The sequence below is a fragment of the Cupressus sempervirens genome, chromosome 9 (assembly GCF_028749045.1).
Source record: "Cupressus sempervirens isolate cs-2001-9-10 chromosome 9, ASM2874904v1, whole genome shotgun sequence".
Lineage (NCBI taxonomy): Eukaryota > Viridiplantae > Streptophyta > Pinopsida > Cupressales > Cupressaceae > Cupressus > Cupressus sempervirens.
Window position 1 is genome coordinate 470,765,383 of NC_143126.1, and position 22,369 is coordinate 470,787,751.

The following is a 22,369-nucleotide window of genomic DNA, read 5'->3' on the forward strand; positions in this document are numbered from 1 at the left end:
GGATTGAAGCAAGATCCTAGAGCTTGGTATGAGAGACTTCACAAATATCTAGTAAAGATAGGCTTTGAAAGAACTAATGACAATAGAAATATGCACATCAAATCAAAACAAGATAACCGCATCCTTATATTAGAAATATTTGTGGATGGTATAATCTTTGGAGGAAAAGAAGTAATTAGCAAAGATTTTGCTGACAAGATGAAACATGAATTTGAGATGTCAACATTTGGAGAAATAAAATTCATTTTTGGAATGCAAGTACATCAATTGTAACATGGTATATTTGTGACCCAATAAAAGTATATCAAAGAGATACTCAAGGCATTTGGTCTAGAGGACTCCAAACCTATTAGCACACCAATGGCAACCGGACACAAGCTATCCAAGAATGTTGAATCTGCTGAAGTCAACCAGACAATGTACAAGTCTATGATTGGAAAGTTACAATATGTTGTACATAGTAGACCAATATAGCATTAGCAGTTGGTATAGTGGTAAGATTCTCTCCTAAACCTAGAGAAAATCATCTCATGGTAGCAAAAAGGATAATGAGATATCTTAAAGGAACAGATGATTTTGGTTTGTATTACAAGAGGAGTGATAAGTTTGAGTTGAATGGCTACACTAATGCTGATTGGGGAGGAAACATTGATGATAGAAAAAGCACCAGTGGAGGAGTACTCTTCTTAGGAAAGAGACTAGTCACTTGGACTAGCAAGAAACAAACATGTACATCACAGTCCACAATAGAAGAAGAATATGTAGCAGCAGCCTTTAATTGCACAAAAATTGTATGGCTCAAACATCTATTGAAGGGAATAAAGGAAGAGATAATCAAGCTAGCGATACTATATTGTGATAACACAAGTGCTATAAACATATCTATCAATCTTGTAATGCATGCAAAAATCAAGCATATTGCAATCAAGTATCACGATGTTAGAGAATTGGTAGAAGACAAGCAAGTGAAGATGGAATACATTTACACTAAGGAATAGATAACTAATATATTCACTGAACCATTACCTAAAGATGCTTATGAGTATCTTAGAGGTAAGTTAGGGGTAAAGCCCCTAACCCAAGCTAATTAAAGCAATAGCAAAAGTTTCCCTGCATCAAAAGGAGTTGATCATTGAAATATTAGAAGCTAATGTAGAGGATGTTAATAGAAATAAAAATTTCAAATTAGTCACAAGGATGGTAACAAAGAGAGAAAATTGGAAAAGCATAATCTACATCAAGGATATTCAAGATGCTACATCTTTTGCATTAATGTCAAAGATGGAGATTTATGAGAACCTAATCAATAGTAGATGAGAAGAAGAGATGAGAGATTGATCAACAAACACTATAAATAATTAGAGGGAGAAAGCAACAGAAGCTATTAACACAAAGGGAGTAATAGCAGAAGAAGTAGATGACACATACAAAGAAAGGACATAGCAACTAGGAGGAAGAAACAAAAAAGAGAAATCAATTTGTATCAGAAAAAGAGGGAGATATGATACAAAGAGAGAGATATGAAATGGTATGAAATGACAACAAGTTTTCTGTTTGGCATACAAGTTTCATGGTAACTAAGTTGATCAGCTTAACTAATTGATCTATTTGGTTTGCCATCAATGACAAAGAGGGAGATTGTTGGAAATGATCGAAAAGATCATTGATAGAAGAATAATGGAGTTGGTAAAGAATGTTTTCAATCATTGTTTTTTAATTGATGTCAAACTTGCTATTTGCAGGAATGACAATTTCTTACATGATCCAAGTACTATCACTTAGTTGACTAACAAGGAGGAGTTAATCAATAAGAGGTAACTAGAACAACTAGAGAAAAGGTTGAAGTTATGTTGTTGTAATGAAGTATAAGGATTAGCTAAGACATTGATGAGATAATTTATTGATGACATACTCTAAGACATAGAGGATGGACACACTTAGATACATTAGAAGTGTAAGTTTTGACAAGGTCAATTGCAAAGCTTAACTAAGTTCATTTGTGAGTGTCGAGCAAGCTAGTTCAAGACGAGAAAATTTTTAGTTGGAACCAAGAAAGTGAAAAATCTAGTGTGTGCTGAGAAAAGTTCAAGTATGGAGCATCAAAGAAATGTAGTGGATGTCGAGAAAAAATGTATCAGTAAAACATAGTTCATGCTGAGTAACATAGTATGTGCCGAGCACCAGTATTTAAATAGTGTCGAGTTGCCACATTATTTGAAAAGTCAAGGATTCACCAGAACAAAAATGATATTGCCATTACATTGAATTTTGTGAACCAGTTGGGTGATAAGGATGATGAGTTGGTGTCACAGAGTTTTATGCTAACTAATTCTAGGTGAATGCAAATGGATTTATCATGATGTTTCTACATGAAATAATTTGGAGGAAAAATAACATCGTTTATCTATAGTCAAATTCAAGTTATGAGCGGGAAGAATTAAGAGGGAAATAAACTACAAAACTTCTTTATAAGGAGTTACAGGTCAGAGATCAAAGAGAGAGTGGAGAGTGTGGTTAATAGAAGAAGCCAAGAGAAGGCCAGTGAGAAGTGTCAAATGAAAGACACAGTAAAAAGAAAATTGAGCACAAAGACTCTGATTCGATCAAGTGACCACAAGGAGATAGTTGCATTGGCATAATGAGAAAAAGACTCAAGGAGATAGATCTTGAAGGGTAGACAAGCTATCAGAACTACAACGAAGGAAAGCCAAGCAAGATAGATGAGCTAAAGTGTGATCTAAGATCTTCAAAGTTTAAGTTGCAAATTGTATCAGGTCAAAACTTTCTAATACTCTCTAGCAATTGTATTAGATATTGAAATACTATATTGATAGGTTAGCTTAACAACTAGGTGGAGAAGCCTTTTGAGAAGCTAATTGAAAGTCCTATGGAATTAGATGGGCCTAATAGCCTTTTGTAAATCCTTTCATAGAGTGACATTCTAAGTTGAATGTTATAAAGGCCTCTAACAAGGCACACTCCTAACAAGCTATTGAAATCCTTTGACAGGGTCACATTTAATAGTGTGTTGTAGGCTTTAACATTGTAGGCCTTTAATAGGGCATCACTTCAAAAGGGTGAGAAAAGAAGGTAGCATGTTACTGGTGGTTTTCCCAAATTAGGTATCCACATAAATCTCTACATTATGTGTTGATTCTATGTGTTTCATTATTGCATATTGATTTATAGTAACTTGCTAAGATAAAGAATAAAAGCTTGGATGAATGGTAGCATGTATGGGCCTACTATAATTTAGCTAAATTATAAATTTGACATATTGGACCCTAAATAAATGATTCATCCCCCCGCCCCCCTCTCTTAGTTATTCCAAAGAATTCTAACAATTAACATACATAATACATCCATCCATCATAAAACATAACTAACTAAGTGTGTGGTACCTACTGACCATCAATAGCATCATTAGACCATCGTTGGTCCTAGCCATCATCCATGCGTAACATCCCAAGCCACCAATCAGATCATCGGTACTATCATAATAGGGATGTCACTCCTAAAACATGCTACAACATATTCATAAAGAAATCTAACATGCTACAACATATGCATAAAAAAATCTAACATGCCATGAGGATGGGGCATCCAGGCAGTCGAACGAACTGCCTGGATAGCCGTTGCCTTAAAGCCCAGGGGACGTTCGATCAATGGCTAACAATTTGGCGATGGATGAGAAGCGGTTAAGACTTGTTTTTGCAGTTGCTGTGTTTATTCCATTGAACAGCTATGTCAGGGCCGGAGATACTCTTTTTTTGGGCGCCTCGCTTGCTGGAAATCAGACATTGATTTCAGAGAATGGCAAATTTGAATTGTGTTTCTTCAGCCCAAACGGAACCAATAACTGGTACGTTGGAATGTGGTACGGCAATATGCGACAGAAGATGATCGTTTGGGTGGCCAACAGAGAGACTCCCGCGAGAAACAAGCCTGGAGTTTTGAAGCTGTCAAGAGAAGGTGAATTGTATCTGTTGGACGCAGAGGGTGCCTCTATTTGGTCGGTCAACATATCGAAGAAGGCATCCCGTGCTGTGATACTAGAGTCCGGTAATTTTTTGATGCTGAGCGGTGATGACAACAAATCTGAAACTGTGTGGCAGAGTTTCGACATGCCGACAGATATCTGGTTGCCTGCAATGAGATTTGGTGAACAACTAAAACTGGTGTTTTGGAAAAGCTCGTTGGATCCTGCTCCTGGGCTATTCTCCTTCCAGTTGGATCCATCTAGCGCCAAACAAATTGTGCTAATGTGGAATAGCTCTGTCAAGTATTGGTCGAGCGGAGTTTGGGATGGTAGAATTTTCAGTCGTACTCCAGAGATGACAGACAAAAGGTTTTTCAATGTCAGCGTTGAAATCACCAGCTCTAGTTTGTATGTCAGTTTAACACCAACACATAATATGCGTGCGCCCATGCATTTCATCTTGACCAAGTCCGGAGATATGCGACTTGCTCAGTTCGATGGGAATAAATGGAGCATGTTCTGGTCTCTGCCCAGAGATGAATGCGCCGTGTATGGCCTCTGCGGCGCTTTCGGCGTCTGTAACTCCATTCGTTCTGAATTCTACAGCTGTGTAAATGGCTTCACACCAAAAGACAATGAAGCCTGGGATTCACTGGACTGGTCGTGCAGTGGCTGTGTTCGCTAGAGTCCCTTGAATTGCACAGCCGACAGATTCATCGAGTCCAACGCAACAGCGTTTAATGACTATGGTTCTTACATCCCAGCGCCCACAACGACAGATTGCGAGAAATCCTGCCTCAGCAACTGCTCGTGCACTGCTTATGCTTTCAATCCACCTTCAGGTCCCTGCCAAATCTGGTCCACACCTCTGTTTGGTTTCCGTGATTCTCCATCAACTAGTAGCAATTCAAATGTCTTCATTCGACTAGCCCCTGCCTCTGCCCATGTAACGTTTTATCCACCATCGTCATCCGAACGCAAAACCGTCATGCCTGTTGTGATTGCTATTGTCACTGCGCTCGCCATCGCTTTAGCTGTCTTTTCATTTTTTATGTGGAGGAGGCGACAAGATCGACTATGATCTACTGAACTTTGTGAAGATTCATCCGACTCTTTTCTTAGAATGTTCAGTTACAAGGAGTTGAAGATTGCGACTAGGAACTTCAGGTCTAAGCTGGGGAGCGGAGGATTCGGCTCAGTTTTTAAAGGATCTCTACCAGACGGTACACTTGTGGCTGTGAAGAAATTGGAGTCCAATTCAAGCCGAGATGAGAAGCAATTTCGAGCGGAAATCAGTTCACTTGGAAATATACAACATGGGAATTTAGTAAGGCTTCGAGGGTTTTGTGCACAAGGATCCAAAGTACGGTTACTGGTGTATGATTACATGCCCAATGGATTGCTGAATTCCATACTCTTCACCACTGGCTCCAAAAGTAAAATCAAGGTGCTCGACTGGAAGGCTTGGTTCAAGATCGCCTTAGGCACTGCTCGAGCTTTGTGATATATCCACGAGGAATGCAGAGATCCCATCATTCATGGCGATGTAATGTGAGAAATATAAATTAAATTTAAAACTCACAACTCTAAACCAAAAAAAATATTCTCGGCACTAAAAAATTGCTCGACTCATGAAGAAGAGTGCTCGGCAACAATAAATGCCGGGTAAACTCGGCTCCAAGTGAGAAAATAGAAGAGGATGTCGAGTGTTCTATTCAAACTGAAAAATATTATAACTTATAAAATTTCAACTTGAATGCTTTCACCATTAAAACCAAAGAGCCAATATTTGAAACTTCCAAACAAACTTGTCAAATGCAATAAACAAGTGAAGAGCAATGGATTCAAGTATGCCTATTTGCTTTACTATTCAACTGAGATTAAACTATTACAAAATCTGGGAGCATTCGGCTTCAACCAAAAAATCTCAAAATAACCCTAAACTGGTAAATCTTCAAACTTCAATAAACTTTAAACTTGCAACACTAATGGCTACATACAATGGTGCCCGGAGCAATCACTGCTTCAACAAGACAAAACAAAACAACAACCAACTCACAGAATGAATAGAGGAGTCATGTGCAATTGGAGACACTGAACATACTTCCTTCTGTCTCTGCAACAAGTGGATCTACTGACCACTTTCTTCTTCTTCCTTTTCTCTGCTCTACTGAATTGAATCTCTGAATAATCTGACTGAATGAAAATGAATGTAGAAACATTCCCTTTTGTCACATTCCATTTTCTCCTTCATTTCTGATTTCAAAAATCTCACCCACCATATTTATGTTTCTGTCTGTTCTGGATGTCAGAGGTGGTAGGTGAGCATTTGGCTCAAGAGGCAAATGTACACTTCATTTAATATTCCAACACTCCCCCTTTGTCCCAAGCCAAACAAACAAGGATCACAACTAATCCAAATCAACTACACCAAGACCCTCTCTTAGGTGTACAAAAGTTCCAATGCCTAATGGCTTGGTGAAAATGTTTGCTAGCTACTACTCAGACTTGTGAAATTCCATCTTGATATCCCCATTCTCCACCAACTCTCTGATGAAGTGATATCTAATCTCTATATGCTTGCTTCTCCCATGGAAGACTAGATTCTTGGACAATGCAATTGATGAGATGTTGTCACAATAAATTGTGGTCCCATCCTCTTGCCTTTCATTCAAATCTGTTAAGATCCTCCTTAACCAAATAGCTTGATGTTCTGCTATATTTCCTGCTATATATTCAGCCTCTGCTATAGATTGAGCAACAAGAGGTTGCATCTTGGATGCCCATGAAATTGCACCCAATCCCATATGAAACATGTATCCAGAAGTGTTCTTTCTATCATCTATACTTCCAACCCAATCACTATCTATGTAACCAACCAACTTGAAATCATCATTTGCAGTATACAAAATTCCAAATCCCTTGGTACCTTTCAGATACCTTAGGATCCTCTTTCCCACTTGCCAATGGGAATCCTTTGGTGTTTCCATAAATTTTAAAATTAAACTTACTGCATGCATTAGGTCTGGCTGAGTTGCAATCAAATACATTAAACTTCCAACCATACTCTTGTATAGTGTTGGATCCACTCTCTTGCTAGAGTCTTCCTTGCTCAATTTCAGACCTACTAATGTTGGTGTGGGGGCAGCCTTACTATTTTGCATTTTAAATCTCTCCAAGATCTGCCATGCATACTTTTCATGAAAGATGAAGATGCCATCATGCATTTTTTTTACTTCTATGCCTAGAAAATATTTCAAGAGACCTAGGTCTATCATCTCAAATTTATTTTTCATGACCTCTTTGAACTCACCAATTAGAGCCTTGTCATTACCAGTAAAAATTAAATCATCTACATACCAGACAACAATCAACACATTACCATTTGATGCCTTGATGTAGAGAGTAGGCTCATCATTGTTTTTGCTAAAGCCATTGCTCATCAAATATGAGTCCTTCCTACTATACCATGCCCTTGGAGCTTGCTTGAGCCCATAAAGAGCTCTCTTCAATCTATATACTTTGTTTCCTTCACCTGCAACTTCATAACCAGGTGGCTGCTCCACATATACTTCTTCTTTCAATACACCATTTACGAAGGCAGACTTCACATCTATTTGGTATACCTTCCATTTGTGCTGAGCTGCAATTGCAATGACAATATGTACGGTTTTCATTCTTGCAACAGGGGCATATGTCTCATCATAGTCTCTTTCATACTGTTGTTTGTAGCCCTTGACTACCAGCCTTGCCTTATGCCTATCAATCTTGCCTTCAGCATTGCATTGGTCTTGTAGATCCATTTCACTCCAATCACTTGCTTCTTAGGAGGCAATTCAGTTAGCTCCCATGTCTCATTTCTTTCTATAGCATCTATTTCCTCATCCATGGCATTACACCATTTCTTCTCCTTAATAGCTTCTTCAAAATATACTGGATCACTATGAGAAAATAATGCAAAATTAACACTCTCATCATAAGCTTCATACCTTTCATCTTGGTATATCTCCCTAAGACTCTTGGTCTTTCTTGGTAATAGGGAGGAGAGTGTGGGACCAAAATTTTCATTGCTACTGCTTTGTCGACTAGCTCGGTCTTCACTGTTACTCGGCACTAACACTCAGTCATGCCTAGAGGAGCTCAACAATGACTCAGGTTGCTTGCCTTTTCTTCTATTTGCTCCTTCTTCTTTCTATTCATCAGCATCCTCTTCACTCATAATTGAAATTTTACTTGAAGTGCTTGGTGACTCATCAGTTGGACCATACCAAGATTGATTTTCAAGAAATTTCACATCTCTTGAAAGAGTAATCTTGTTGTTCAATGGGTCATACAATATGTATGCCTTTGATTCTGAGTTGTACCCTGTGAAGATGCACTTTACACCTTTGTCATCCAATTTCTACCTTTTCTCTTTAGGCACATGTCAATATGCAACACATCCAAACACCCTTAAGTGTTCAACTATCCATCTTCCTCATGACCATGCTTCCATTAGAATTTTATCACAGATTGCCTTTGTAGGACACTTATTAATTAGGAAAATTATTGTTGCCATAGCCTCTCCCCAAAATTTAGTTGGGAGACCTTTCTCTTTCATCATGCTTCTTGCCATTTCAACAATGGTCCTATTCTTTCTTTCAGCCACTCCATTCTGCTATGGTGTGTAGCTAGCTGTGAGCTCTTTCTTTATGGCATGTTTCCTGCAAAAGTTTACAAAAAAATTAGAGGTATACTCCCCTCCTCTATCTGATCTGAGGACCTTCATATAATGTCCACATTCTCTTTCAGCCTAGGCTTTAAATTCTACAAATTTATCAAATGCTTCAGATTTATTCTTTAAGAAATACACCCATGTCCTACGACTGAAATCATCTATGAATGTCATAAAATAAGTACTCCCCCCAATAGAAGTAGCTTGCATAGGATCGACTAGATCAATATGCACTAACTCTAATGGATATCTATCCCTCCTAGAATTTTTAGAATTAAAGGGAAGCCTATGTTGCTTACCCAAAATATAAGCCTCACACTTGTCACATGAATTTTCTATACGTGGCAAACCTTCTACCATTCTTTTATTTAACAATAAATTTAAACTAGCATAGCCTAGATGACCATACCTGAGGTACCATAGCCATGAGGGGTCTTCAATCACATGTCTCTATCTTCAAGGGAAACATTCTATTCTTTGTCATTTGAATTGCTGCAAGTAGGTTCTTACTCCCGTCCTTTTCATTAATGACACACGTGTCATTCTCCATCCACACTTTGTATCCATTTTGAATAAGCTGACCAATGCTCATCAAATTGTGCTTAATACCAGAGGCAAAATACACATTTTGTATTTTCTTCTTCTCACCTTTCTTGATGCAGACCATAATAGATCTTTTGCTCATAACTGGTAGGGTTGCATTGCTACCCATTTTAATTTCATATTTGAAACTCTTTTCAATGAATGAAAACAAGATTTTATTACCACTCATGTGGTTGCTACATCCACTATCAAGGTACCAAACCTCAGAGCTTCCTTCTTCACCAACATTACACATGATGAAGGCAGTGGCATTGTTTCCACTTCCCATGTTCATATTAGCCACATTTTCTTGTCCTGACTGATCATTTTGCTTCTTCCAGCATTCACTTGCATAATGCCCATATTTATGATAGTAGTAAAATTCTACATTACTCTTATTTGAGTTATAGTTTTTCTTACCTCCTCTTGAAGTATTTTGTGAGCTACTTGCTCCATCTGCTCTTCTTGAGCTTTCTGTTGCAGCATTTCTTTGTCCTCCATTACCTCGGCCTCTACCTCTGGAGTTTTCACCTGAGCCATTTCTTCCTCTCCCCCTTCCTCTTGGATTTGACTGAGTCTTGAATGCTTGCTCTTAAGAAGAAGAAGATGTAGATCTATTGATCCTATGCTCATGGGTTTGAAGAGTACCCATCAACTCATCCATTGTCAAAAAAATGAGGTCTTTTGCCTCTTCTATGGTCATTACCAAATTGTCATATTTATGAGGTAAGCTCCTCAATATCTCTTCCACTATCGTTTTCTCTTGATAGTCTTCTCCATTTGATTTCAGTTGATTAATCACATTGGAGGTCCTTGAACTGAAATATGCAACTGATTCATTTTCCTTCATCTGAAGGTTCTCAAACTCCCTCCTTATATTCTATAGCTTTACTGTACAGACTTTATTAGTCCCCTTGAAGTTTGTCTCAAGGATATCATAAGCTTCCTTTGCATAATTTTCTACTGCAATCTTTGGGAATACTGTCTCTGTCATTGCTGCCTCAATCCAACTTAATGCCTTTGCATCCTTTCTCCTTGACTCTTTCAAATGAATCTTTTGTGCATTTTTGAGAGAAGCATACTGAGTTGGGTTTGTTAGATCATTGAACCCATTAACTACAAACTCCTACAAATTATTTGCAACCATAATGATTTTCATCTTCTTTGCCCATGTATCATAATTTTTCCCATTAAAGGATGGTGGCTACTGCCAAATCTTTCCTATATCTACTGCCATGTCAAATATCCCAAGAAAAAAAATGCTCTAACTCACTTTGGATGTGGGGCCTCAAAGCTCTGATACCATGTGAGAAATATAAATTAAACTTAAAACTCACAACTCTAAACCAAAAAAAAATTCTTGGCACTAAAAAACTACTCGACACATGAAGAAGAGTGCTCGACAACAATAGATGCCAAGTAAACTCGGCTCCAACTAAGAAAATAAAAGAGGATGCCAAGTGTTTTGTTCAAACTAAAAAATATTATAACTTATAAAACTTCAACGGGAATGCTTTCACCATTAAAACCAAAGAGCCAATACTTGAAACTTCCAAACAAACTTGTCAAATGCAATAAATAAGGGAAGAGCAATGGATTCAACTATGCCTATTTGATTTACTATTCAACTAAGATTAAAATATTACAAAATTTGGGAGCATTCGGCTTCAACCAGAAAACCCTAAAATAACCCTAAACTGGTAAATCTTCAAACTTCAATAAACTTTAAACTTGCAACACTAATGGCTGCATACAATGGTGCCTAGAGCAATCACTACTTCAACTGGACAAAACAAACCAACAACCAACTCACAGAATGAACAGAGGAGTCACGTGCAACTAGAGACACTGAACATACTTCCTTCTATCTCTGCAACAAGTGGATCTATTGACCACATTCTTCTTCTTCCTTTTCTCTGCTCTGCTAAACTAAATCTCTGAATAATCTGACTGAATGAAAATGAATGTAGAAACATTCCATTTTTTCACATTCCATTTTTTCCCTCATTTTTTATTTCAAAAATCTCACCCACCATATTTATGTTTCTGTGTATTCTGGACGTCAGAGGTGTTAGGTGAGCATTTGGCTCAAGGGGAAAACGTATGCTTCATTTAATATTCCAACATGTAAAGCCTAAGAACATTCTACTTGATGCTGATTTTTGCCCCAAGTTGGATGATTTTGGGTAGGCAAAGCTTGTGAACATGGATTTAATTCGTATTCTTACCACAATGAGGGGAACGAGAGGTTATTTAGCTCTAGAATGGATTTTTGGTGTTCCCATTACTCCAAAGGTCAATGTATATAGCTTTGGCATGATGCTCTTGGAAATCATTTCCAAGAGAAGAACTTTGGATTTAAACGTGCAGGATTCAAGTATGTATTACTTTTTTCCATGGGTTGCGAACCAAATTAGTCAGGGGAACACGATTAATTTTGTGGAAAAGGGTGTTGCCGAGGAGGAAGATATTGAAGAGGTGAGAAGAGCAAGTGTTGTAGCATTCCTCTGCATTGAAAGAGATGAGGAGATGAGGCCAACCATGGGACATGTGGTGCTGATGCTGGAAGGGAAGATGGAGCCATCTTGTTTGAAATTCATGACCCTTGTGCTTGTTGACAATCAAACATATCAAAGGAACACTACTGAGAGTGAGTGTGTCAGTTACGTAGTTAATCTAGGGTAATGTAAAGCTTGTATGTAAGCTATAGTTACTAGCTAGCTATTCAAATTGAGAGTAATAGTGTTGGTGATGTAATTAATCTAGAATAATGTAAAGCTTATATGCAAGCTATAGTTGGTGACATGGTTAATCAAGAATAATGTAAGACTTACATGTAAGCTATACTTATTAGGTATTCCTAGCATTTAGCATTGAGAGGAAATGTAAAAAATCTAAGGAAAACATTTGATAGATGTTACATTTTCCAACTGGAAAAAAGTGTCAGTCTATAAACATGTATCATCATGTAAACGTTAATCTAGAACAATGTAAATCTTATACGTAATCTATAGTCACTAGTACTTGTAACAAAAAGTGCAAGATTTAGGCTGATATTAATTATAAGTTTATATTTTTATTCTCATAAATAAATATAATTTTTTTAAGCATATATTTTTTTAAACAACAACCTTATACTGAAAGAATTCAAATTATACTCTATGCATTCATTATTGTGGTAGTGGAGGTAAGCATGCAAATAGGAGTAATTCAAATGCAAGAAAGGGTCATTTAAAATGTCACGCTACTACTTGGATGTTGTGAAGTTTAGACATTGAAGAATGTTAGGTAATTGCTTGGTTCTTGTGAAGATTGGACGTTGAAATTATATATAGGCTTCAAAAGGGATTGAAACAAAGATTTTTTTAGTAGTCATCTTATTTATTTTTCTCAAATACTATTTTTTATTTATTACATTTGAGGAATAGATTTAAGATATCACAACACCTCTATTACCCAAATAGATTCGAAATGTAAGTGTTACCAATTATACGGAAGTTGGCTTCAGAGTGAGTGCACAATTGCTACAATGCCTACATTAGTGTCAAGTTCTTGTGAAACAAACCAATGACATGGAAAAGTCAATATTTCAAACCCTACAAACAATTTTTGTAAATAATTTCAGTTCTCGAAAAAATTGAAGGATTGAACTTGATATTCTAGTAATTTAACCATAAAGTGATTGAAATAGGGTTTCTTGGCCAGCAATTTAGTTCTCTTGCCGAAGGGCACTTGTTTGTTTCACTTGGTTAAGTTTCCACATTGGCAAATTCATAGGGAATTTTATAGATCTCATTGTAAATTTGAACAGCTAAGCCAATGTTGTGCATCTCTAAAATTCAAAGGAATTTTTATTTGTGAGAATGATGGATTAACCAATCAATATTATCTATACATTTGATTATTTTCCAAACCATATTAAATGGTCGTCCAAAAAAAATGTGTTTCTATTACATATTAAATAGATATAATAAAGATAGCAATCATTTGGTGAACCTTGCATAGGTCATAAGGTATAACCTCTGCACTAATGCTAATATGAGTAATTAAATTTAGTTATTGGGATTTTATAATACTATAAACTAATCTCCCTCATTTTCTCCCTCCACTACTACCCCCATGGTTGCATCCATTGAATGAGTTTCCTCTACAGTCTAGATAGTCTTAAGAAATTCATCCATATTCATAAAAATAGAAATAAGTAAGAGAAATTTATTGATATGAGAATGCATGATTAACTCATAAATCTAGTTCTTGTGCCATCCACAAGAAATAAACAATGAATATAGAAAATGAAAATGAAAGGGTGAGTGCACCAAGACGGTGTAGAAAAAAGGGGTGTCAGTGGACACCTTTTTTTTAAAATCAGGTAAACCTAAACTTGGATGAGACATTTGATGGTAATCCACTAAAAATGATAAGATGTGTAAAACATATAAATGATAGTTCTCTTAATCTTCTTTCTAAACTACTAGATTTTTTACACAATGGATAAGATTAGGTGGGTCGAACCCCATGTACATGAAAAATAGTTCCTGATTTTTTTAGAAAATATAACATAGTTGTTTTTGTGTGCAACACAAAAGACATAGTTATATTTATTATTTTTCATATCCCTTTGGTAGGATGATAGTTAAGAGTCATATCTAGAAATTGTGTATTTTCTTTGTAATTTGGTGATGAATTATTTTTTGTTATGAATTATTGAGCATACTACATCATGAAATTTTGGTACTTTCTCATGTGTTGAGCATAACTTGCATCAAAATAATTTAAAATGATTTTTTCAATTAAAAAAATTTATATAATCAAGTGTAGAACAATAATATGTAATTTTTTTTGAATTTGGTTAAGTGTATCAAAAGTTATTTAAAAAATGGTAGACATATGTCTGTGAGGAATGTCAAGGCATTGGTAGAAGTAATTAAAGTTTATATATTTTAACTTTTTCCAAAAATAGAAGAAAATAAATAATAAGAAAGTTAGGAAGATGTGTAAGATTATGGTGGTGATTTTAGAGATACCCACTTCACCATTCACATACTTGATGAAGACAAAGATAACAATTCATTTTACATAATCAAAAAGTGTCTAAAGGATGAAAAAAGTCTCCCAAGCCTTTGGACTGTTTCTCGAGGCTATTACCAAGGCATAACCTAATTGGAAATTTTGCATTCAAATAACTTGATCGGATTTCTTAAAATAAAGAATGCATTTAGAACATGATCAAGCTTTTTATAACCTAATCGGATTTTGTAGAATCCAATCGAGTTTTGTAGAACCCAATCAGGTTTTGTAAAACCCAATCAAGTTATGTATTACTACTATACAAGATTATATTGTGTGTGTGTGTGTGTGTGTGTGTGTGTGTGTGTGTGAGAGAGAGAGAGAGAGAGAGAGAGAGAGAGAGAGAGGGAGAGAGAGAGAGAGAGAGAGAGGGAGAGAGAGAGTCTCTCTCTCTCTCTCTCTCTCTCTCTCTCTCTCTCTCTCTCCTGCCCCCCTCTCCCTCTTCATATCCACTTCTCTCTCTTTGTCCTATCCCCACCCTCTCTCTCTCATTCTCTCCATCACTCTCTCCCTCATTCAATCTATCTTTGTGTAATAGTATACATAACTCGATCAAGTTTTACAAAATCCGAACGGGTCATGCAAGATTTGATCGGGATATTAGTCCATATGGATAATGTAGTAAGAACTCAATAACTAGATCAAGCTATTGAAAAATGTAAATAAAATAGCATGTCAATGGTTATTATGTTGTTTCAGTGCCTTCCATGATATTCTACTATTGTTTCACATGTATTTCTATACCAAGTATGCAAGTATAAGGTTTTTTGTTCTTGGAAATGCTACATTTTATATTTTTCATGTTCCAATGTATCTTATTTTGTGTTAGTATATTATGATTGAGCATAAAATAGTCATAAAATTTTAATTAGTTTTGTATTTTATTAATGTTATTGTTTGTTGGGTAATTCAAATCTAAAATCATGGGAGAGAACAAGCAAGAAATCGTTAAAAAATGAGCGATAGCAAAGGAAAAAATAAGGGTGCGTATAAGGAGATTACATGAAGGTAAATCATCAGATTCCTCCAATGTAAATGATGAAAATCTACCTATTGATATTAATGTTGCAAACACACCTAATTTGACAAACAAAATTTTTCAATGCACCCCAATTGAAATGATTATGACAAATACACTTATGTCATCTAATGCGCCTAATGTGACATCTCAAGTTGAAATGATGAATGCACACAATGTAAGTAATTGACATTGATAGAAATATTTTGAAGCCAATGCATGATAAAATGTTAGAACAAAATTGTAGGAGAATTTTAAAAAATATTTGGAATAACTATTTTTTAAATTTAAATCAAAGTGGAAGATGCCAATTATGGGTGAACCCACAATAGTGGGTTACACTTTTTGCCTTAACTAACATTGAATTGTCAATTTTCAAGAAAACTTTTACTTTTCGATACATATTGCCATTTAATGATTAGGAATTTGAACAAGAAGTAAATTAGAGCATTTTAGGCTTTTCTTTGTAGAATCAAAATATGCTTTTTAATTTTTTTTTGAATAGATTTGATTGAATTTTTTTTTCTCCCACAAAAATTGGTATGTTTTTGAAAACATGATTTTTAAAAAGTGACATTATTTTTTACTCACATAATTTTTTTTCTACAATAGATATCAATGTGATTCATTCGACTTTAGGTTTTTAACATCCATACTAGAATCGTTGAGGTGATCTAAGGTCTTTAGCCTTAATATTTCATATTTTATCAGAGTTAAATTTTACCTAACACAAATTTGGACATACGTGGATTTTGACACATGTAACTTATTATATATTTAGCCAATTTCAAAATTTATTTTTCTTCTTGAAAGAGGACTAAACTATGAAGACTGTAGGTATTTTTTTTTATAATATTCTTTTAGTTACTATTTTTCCATAAGCATCCAATAAATAGGTTTAGTTTTCATAATAAACCTCTGTTCAATTCATGTGAAAAATGGTATACCTAAAAAATTCAAAATGTAGCAAATTCAAAGTCATTAGAAATCTCTCTCAGAGTACTTTTATCATGCAGAATGACATGACTTTAGTGTTCCATCTAAACCTGGTAATTGAGTCTAGAAGCCATGAAAACATTGGAAATCTTCTTACACATGGGGAAGACCTATGATTACCTAATTTTGATGGAAATTAAAAACATTAGTTTTGATAGAAACAAAATTATCTAGTTTCTATCAAAACTAAGAAAGTGCAACCCATGTGGTTAACTGACCCGACCTTAGTTTCAATCAAAACTACCTAATGTCATTTCGATCGAAACTAAGGTTGGCTTTAAAGGGTTTTTAAAATAAAAATTGTCATATAATTTTTATTTTTATTTGTAACATTCAAATCCAATCAAATAATTTGCACTTCAATTTGGAGGGAGCAAATGTTTTGCAACTTGTCTATTTTCAAAATTTGGAAGAAAAAATTGTGACATGGGCAATAAAGGTAACAGAGCGAGTAAATATGCATGACAAAAAGCTCACAAAGGATACTATAGGATATAAGGTACACATGTACAATCTTTTTTCCAATGCATATTTAGTTCATATAGTATACAATCTTATTGTAGACTTTTTGTATGTATATAGCTAGGATTAGGGTTTATCTAATTATGAATATGGTAAATATAAACTTAGGGTTGCTATTAAATTAATATTAATAGTTTATTGAATTATGAATATTTAGGATTAGGTTTTATTAAATTATGAATATTTAGGATTAGGGTTTATTACATTATGGTTTTTAAATTATGAATATTTAGGATTAGGGTTTGTTACATTATGGTTTTTAAATTATGAATATTTAGAATTAGAGTTCATTTAAATTACAAATCTATTTAGGACATTGTAAACCAATATAACCTACTGAGGTTGGAGAAGGTTCATCCCATTTTCAAAAAGGTATGTATGCAAGCATCTCTCACAAGTACAATCCCTCTCTAGATTTCTAGGTCTAGATGCAAACTTTATATCTTTGATTTTAAATTTTAGAGACAAATCCCCTTACATAATTGCTTGATTCTATTTTCTATATCATGCATGTGCAATAGTCAATGATGAAACTGTTGGACATGAGGAAATTCAAGATGAAGCAATGGATATCAAGGAAGGATCATCTAAAGGCTAGATAAAAATTGTATCTAATAGTTCACTTGTTATGTATATACATATATGTGAACCCTAAAGAGAAGCTGTATCTCAAGTATTTATTTTATATTATTTTATATTATTTTTCTTGTAGCCTGAGATCAAACAATGAATGAGAATGCAAATCTAGCTCAAAGTTTGAAGAGAAAACTTAATCATAAAAACATAAATCATTAAATTAAAATGGATGTGGAAAAATTGAGAGAATATGCTCATCAACCTATACATACTATGAAAAGAAAATTGAGTAAAAACTCTAAAGAAATAATTGTAAAATTTGAGAATCTTGATACAGTGGAGAAAGCTCAAATATTATTAATTTCACTTCTTAAAGATGAATTAAAAGAGTCATTGAAACTATTGGTTATTGATACAAGTATAAAAAAGAGGAAGACTTCTAAACTAGAAAAATATATTATTGAAAGTGTTAAGGAAGGGTTACATTCCATTGGGAAAAAAACTAGATCTACTGATAAATCCATTGCACGAAGAGTGATTCTGTATCTATTTTAAATTAGAAATTATGGAAAAAGGACAAATCTCTTCACTATCATCTCATATTGGGTATAGTCAAAAGATGATATTACATTATCTAAAAAGGAGAAACAATTTGGGTGATAGTACAATAGAAGGAAATCAAGCGCTAATGTGTAGAGTTCCTTGATCTAATAGGATTGTTGAAACAATTAAAAACATGGTCATTCAATATTGGATTTATAATATGTAGTGCACACCCCTAGTTTGCATTTGTTCAGTCATTGCCGAACTCTGTTAGGCTAGTTTTATGTTTGATGATTAGTACTATTGTTTTGGGTCCAAATCCTAAACCCTTAAACCATTTTTCCTACAAAAGTAGGACAAGTATTTGAGATGTTTACCTCTCGAATGTGTCAGATGACATAATTCATGATTATAACCCCTTAATCTGATTTTGTATGAATTCTTCTATGATGGATTTTCATATTTTACTTTGGAGGTCTTTGTCGAATTTTCTATTAATTAGGTCTAATTAAAAAATTTAATTAATGATATAATTTAATGGAAAATTAATATGATATTTAAATATTTTATTTTATTTAATTAATTGGGAAATTAATTAAATAAAAGAATTAAATAAAAAAGAATAAAAAATAAAAGTTATAAGTCTACCTAGGAGTATGCGCACCTCTTTTATGCACATGTTGTCTACAACATGGGAGCAAGCACACTAATTAAGAACATGGTGTCTACAACCTTATCATTCTTATCTATTTATCTAGAAGGTTGGATAAGGCTTGTGCTTGGTTGTCAATGCTTATCTTATCTCCTAATTGCTTCTAGAGACATTCTAGGTGTTTCTTGAGAGGTCCTTATCTATAGGCACTCCTAGTGGCTTTGGGGTTCATTTTGGTGGAACTACGAATGTTGGAGAAGGAAGGGACTTTTCTCTACAGATTGTAAGGAGTAGAAAATTAGCATCAGTATCTAGGTAGACACTTGTGATTTTGACATATACTATCTTGCTCCTTTTTACTTCCTGTCTTCTTCGTGTCTATTGAATGCTTTCTGAGGAATTCTTGAGATGAATGTTTTTAGTTGTATGCATTCTTGTCATGAATATTTAATATTTTGTATGGGAAAACCCAATGAATCTGTATGACCCTCTTCAGTAGATTAAAGAAATTTATTAGCATAGGGTTTTGAATGTAGATGGAAAAATCTTCTAGAGGAAAAAAAATGTGTTCATTGGGATATCACAATAAGTTCTCCATCAAATTAATTTTGAGAATTTGAGTAGAACACACACACACACACACACACACACACACACATATACATATTATTTTTTAAAAGATATTCTTTTTTTATGGGTCTGCATAAGAACCCATAAATAAATTATTTATAAAAGTTTTTATGTGGAATAGAAAAAGTTTAATATAAATATAATGTTTTAATTTTTTTTTTTAAATTAATTTATTAAATGGGTATTGGTGAGGGACAAACCTGTACCCCCACCTCTTTGTAATGGCAAAGTGTCGATGACTCTACTACTGTAGACACTATGACAAAAATGTTGTCATAGCCCTGCATTAGTAGGCGGATGGCACTACCATATATATTAAGACAATGTCACATGATAGTTAGAACATAGGTTTTTAAAAAAGTTTTTTAAAATTAAGTTTTAATTTTATTAAAATTTATTTTAAATAAAGTTTTTAAAATAATATTAATATAAATTATTTTACAAATTATGTTATTAATAAAATTTATTAAAAGTTATTAATTTATAATAATTAATTAATATTATTTAAGAGATATTAAATTAATTAAATTTTATATGTAAAGATATTAGTTTATGTAAAATAAAATTTGATGTAAATTATTATGAGCATTAAAGATAGGAGATCTTTTTAAAGATTGTTAATCCGACTCTAGTAGAATTGCAAATCAATGGGAATCTTACTTTAGCAATCTCAAACAAATATAATATTTACCCTTGGTAATTTAGGAAATTGATTTTTAAACTATGGCGGTAAATCCTTGTGTTATTTAAATAAATTCATGGCTTAACAAGGGGTCAATTTGACTTGAAAACATACATTGACACAAAATGGAAGACCTTGTATTTAACCCAACCATGTGATTCAAACAAAACCAAAATATGAAATTACATCTTTTCTTCTGTGTGATGTTTATGTTTGGGGTTGACTAGATTGTTAACCAGTTATAGGACATCTACTAGAGGCTCAGGGGTTTTGTGAGTGTGGTATCATGTTGACTAAATCTTGATCATTTTCCTCAACCTTGTATGTGATCGTATGCTTATGATGAGTATGTTTATATTGTTGGTTATTGTGTTCAGTATCTTTGTGGGATAGCAAGATTTATGCTATGAAATACTTGATTTAACCATTTTTTAGTCATCAATTAGTTACATTTGGATTACTTTCTAGTTGTGTTGATGGGACTAAAGTGTTTGATTTGATCTTGATGATGTCATGTTGTGACATGTTTGACTTGACCATTTTGGAGTTTTTGATTAGTATTATTTTGGGATATTTTCTGGTTGCTCATTGAGAACCAAAGGGTATTATGATTTACTTTGGGAATTTTTTGTTTGCTCGTTGCGAACCAATGGATATTGTGATCTATCATTTGATGCTTTTCAGTTGCTCATAGAGAATCAATGTGAAATCATGATTATATTTATGATTCTTTCTAGTCGCTTGTATAGGGATGAGGTTATCATATGATTTGTGATTTCATGAGCTTAGGGTAGGTTATCTATATGTAGTGTCGAGAACTGGCTTGCAATGGGGGTCGAGAGCCCTAAGAGGCTCTGAAGGTAACCCATTGTAAGTTGTATTAATAAGTGAAAACATCACACTAAATGGGGATTAAAATAAACCTAATAAGATAATTGCATGTTCTCACCCATGCTTCAAGTGCTAGTACAAACTATGATGGGAGTAGGGAGAACGCTTGGTTACGTTCTTACATGTTGTAGTATGCCTCATTGGTACAAAAGGATACTAGTGGCCATAGATAATGCTAGGGACCTAGGATTCCGAAGGGATTGCTCAGGTAGCTCCAAATATGATTTGTGCGATGACACTTTCCCGCTTACATAGTAGATTCCTATGTTTCTTTGAGTGGCTCTGGGTATAGATGTTAGCATATGTTGGAACATTTCAGTTAGTGTACTTTTAGGATTTCTCAAACTTAAAGAGTATTTGTGTTATATGATTTGATATCCTATTTGGGACTTGAGATTATCTCCTCAGCGTGGTGGGAGTGGGCCATTTAGGTTCCATGCAATCGGGTGGTAGTGCTTTACACTCTTATCTTTGACATTTGTCCACAGACACTGTGGCTGGACCATTCTTGGTAGGCATTTACCTTCATTCTGTTCTTGGATCATTATGATGGATGTTATATCTTATGATGGGAATTATTCACTGACATGTTTCTTTATATTTATGATTAGCATGTGATAGATGATGTTATCTACTTTGTAGGATCATCTTATGCTTTATTCTTGTATGTTAGATTTCATTATGCATATGTTGTAGCATGTTAGATTTCTTTGTGAATATGTTGTAGCATGTTTTAGGAGTGACATCCCTATTATGATAGTACTGATGATCTAATCACTGGCTTGGGATGTTACACATGGATGATGGCTAGGGCCAATGATGGTCTAATGATGCTATTCATGGTCAGGAGGTACCGCACACTTGGTTAGTTATGTTTTATGATGAATAGTTGTGTTTAATGATGGATGGATGTATTATGTATGTTAATTGTTAGAATTCTTTGGAATAACTAAGAGGGGGGTGGGGGTGAAATAGTTATTTAGAATCCAATATGTCCAATTCAAACTTTTTCTAAATTATAGTAGGCCCATACATGCTACCATTCATCCAAGCTTTTATTCTTTATCCCTGCAAGTTACTATAAATCAATATGCAATAATGAAACACATAGAATCAACACATAACACAGAGATTTATGTGGAAACCCAATTTGGGAAAACCACTAGTAACATGCTACCTTCTTTTCTCACCCTTCTGAAGTGATGCCCTGTTAAAAGCCTATCATGTTAAAGGCTACAACACACTGTTGAATGTGACCTTGTCAAAGGATTTCAATGGCCTATTAGGAGTGTGCCTTGTTAGAGGACTTTAGAACATTCAAATTGGAATGTCACCCTATTAAAGAATTTACAAAAGGTTGTTAGGCCAACCTAATTCTATAGGACTTTCAATCAACTTCTCAAAGGGCTTCTCCACCTAGCTGTTAAGCTAACCTATCAATATAGGATTTCAATATCTAATACATTTGCTAAAGAGTATTAGAAAGTTTTGACTTGATACAATTTGCAACTTAAACC

The 22,369-nt window shown here is 34.5% G+C and overlaps 1 protein-coding gene and 1 pseudogene across 1 annotated transcript; both read left to right on the forward strand.

Annotated features, from left to right (window-relative positions):
- The first annotated feature begins 3,665 nt into the window (after window positions 1–3,665).
- LOC149539355 (G-type lectin S-receptor-like serine/threonine-protein kinase At2g19130) lies at window positions 3,666–5,060 on the forward strand. Its single transcript, XM_089802553.1, has 2 exons — window positions 3,666–4,653; window positions 4,744–5,060. The coding sequence occupies exons 1-2, from the start codon at window positions 3,666–3,668 to the stop codon at window positions 5,058–5,060; spliced, it is 1,305 nt and encodes a 434-aa protein (XP_089658679.1).
- Window positions 5,061–5,063: 3 nt separating this feature from the next.
- On the forward strand, window positions 5,064–11,960 carry LOC149539356 (G-type lectin S-receptor-like serine/threonine-protein kinase At2g19130 pseudogene; annotated as a pseudogene).
- The last annotated feature ends 10,409 nt before the right edge of the window (window positions 11,961–22,369 follow it).

Bases quoted from the DNA above. Each gene is read 5' to 3' on its own strand.
- LOC149539355 (XM_089802553.1), top strand. From the start codon at position 3,666: ATGGCTAACAATTTGGCGATGGATGAGAAGCGGTTAAGACTTGTTTTT. The intron at 4,654-4,743 runs GTGTTCGCTAGA...CTTACATCCCAG, and splicing joins GGACTGGTCGTGCAGTGGCT to CGCCCACAACGACAGATTGC.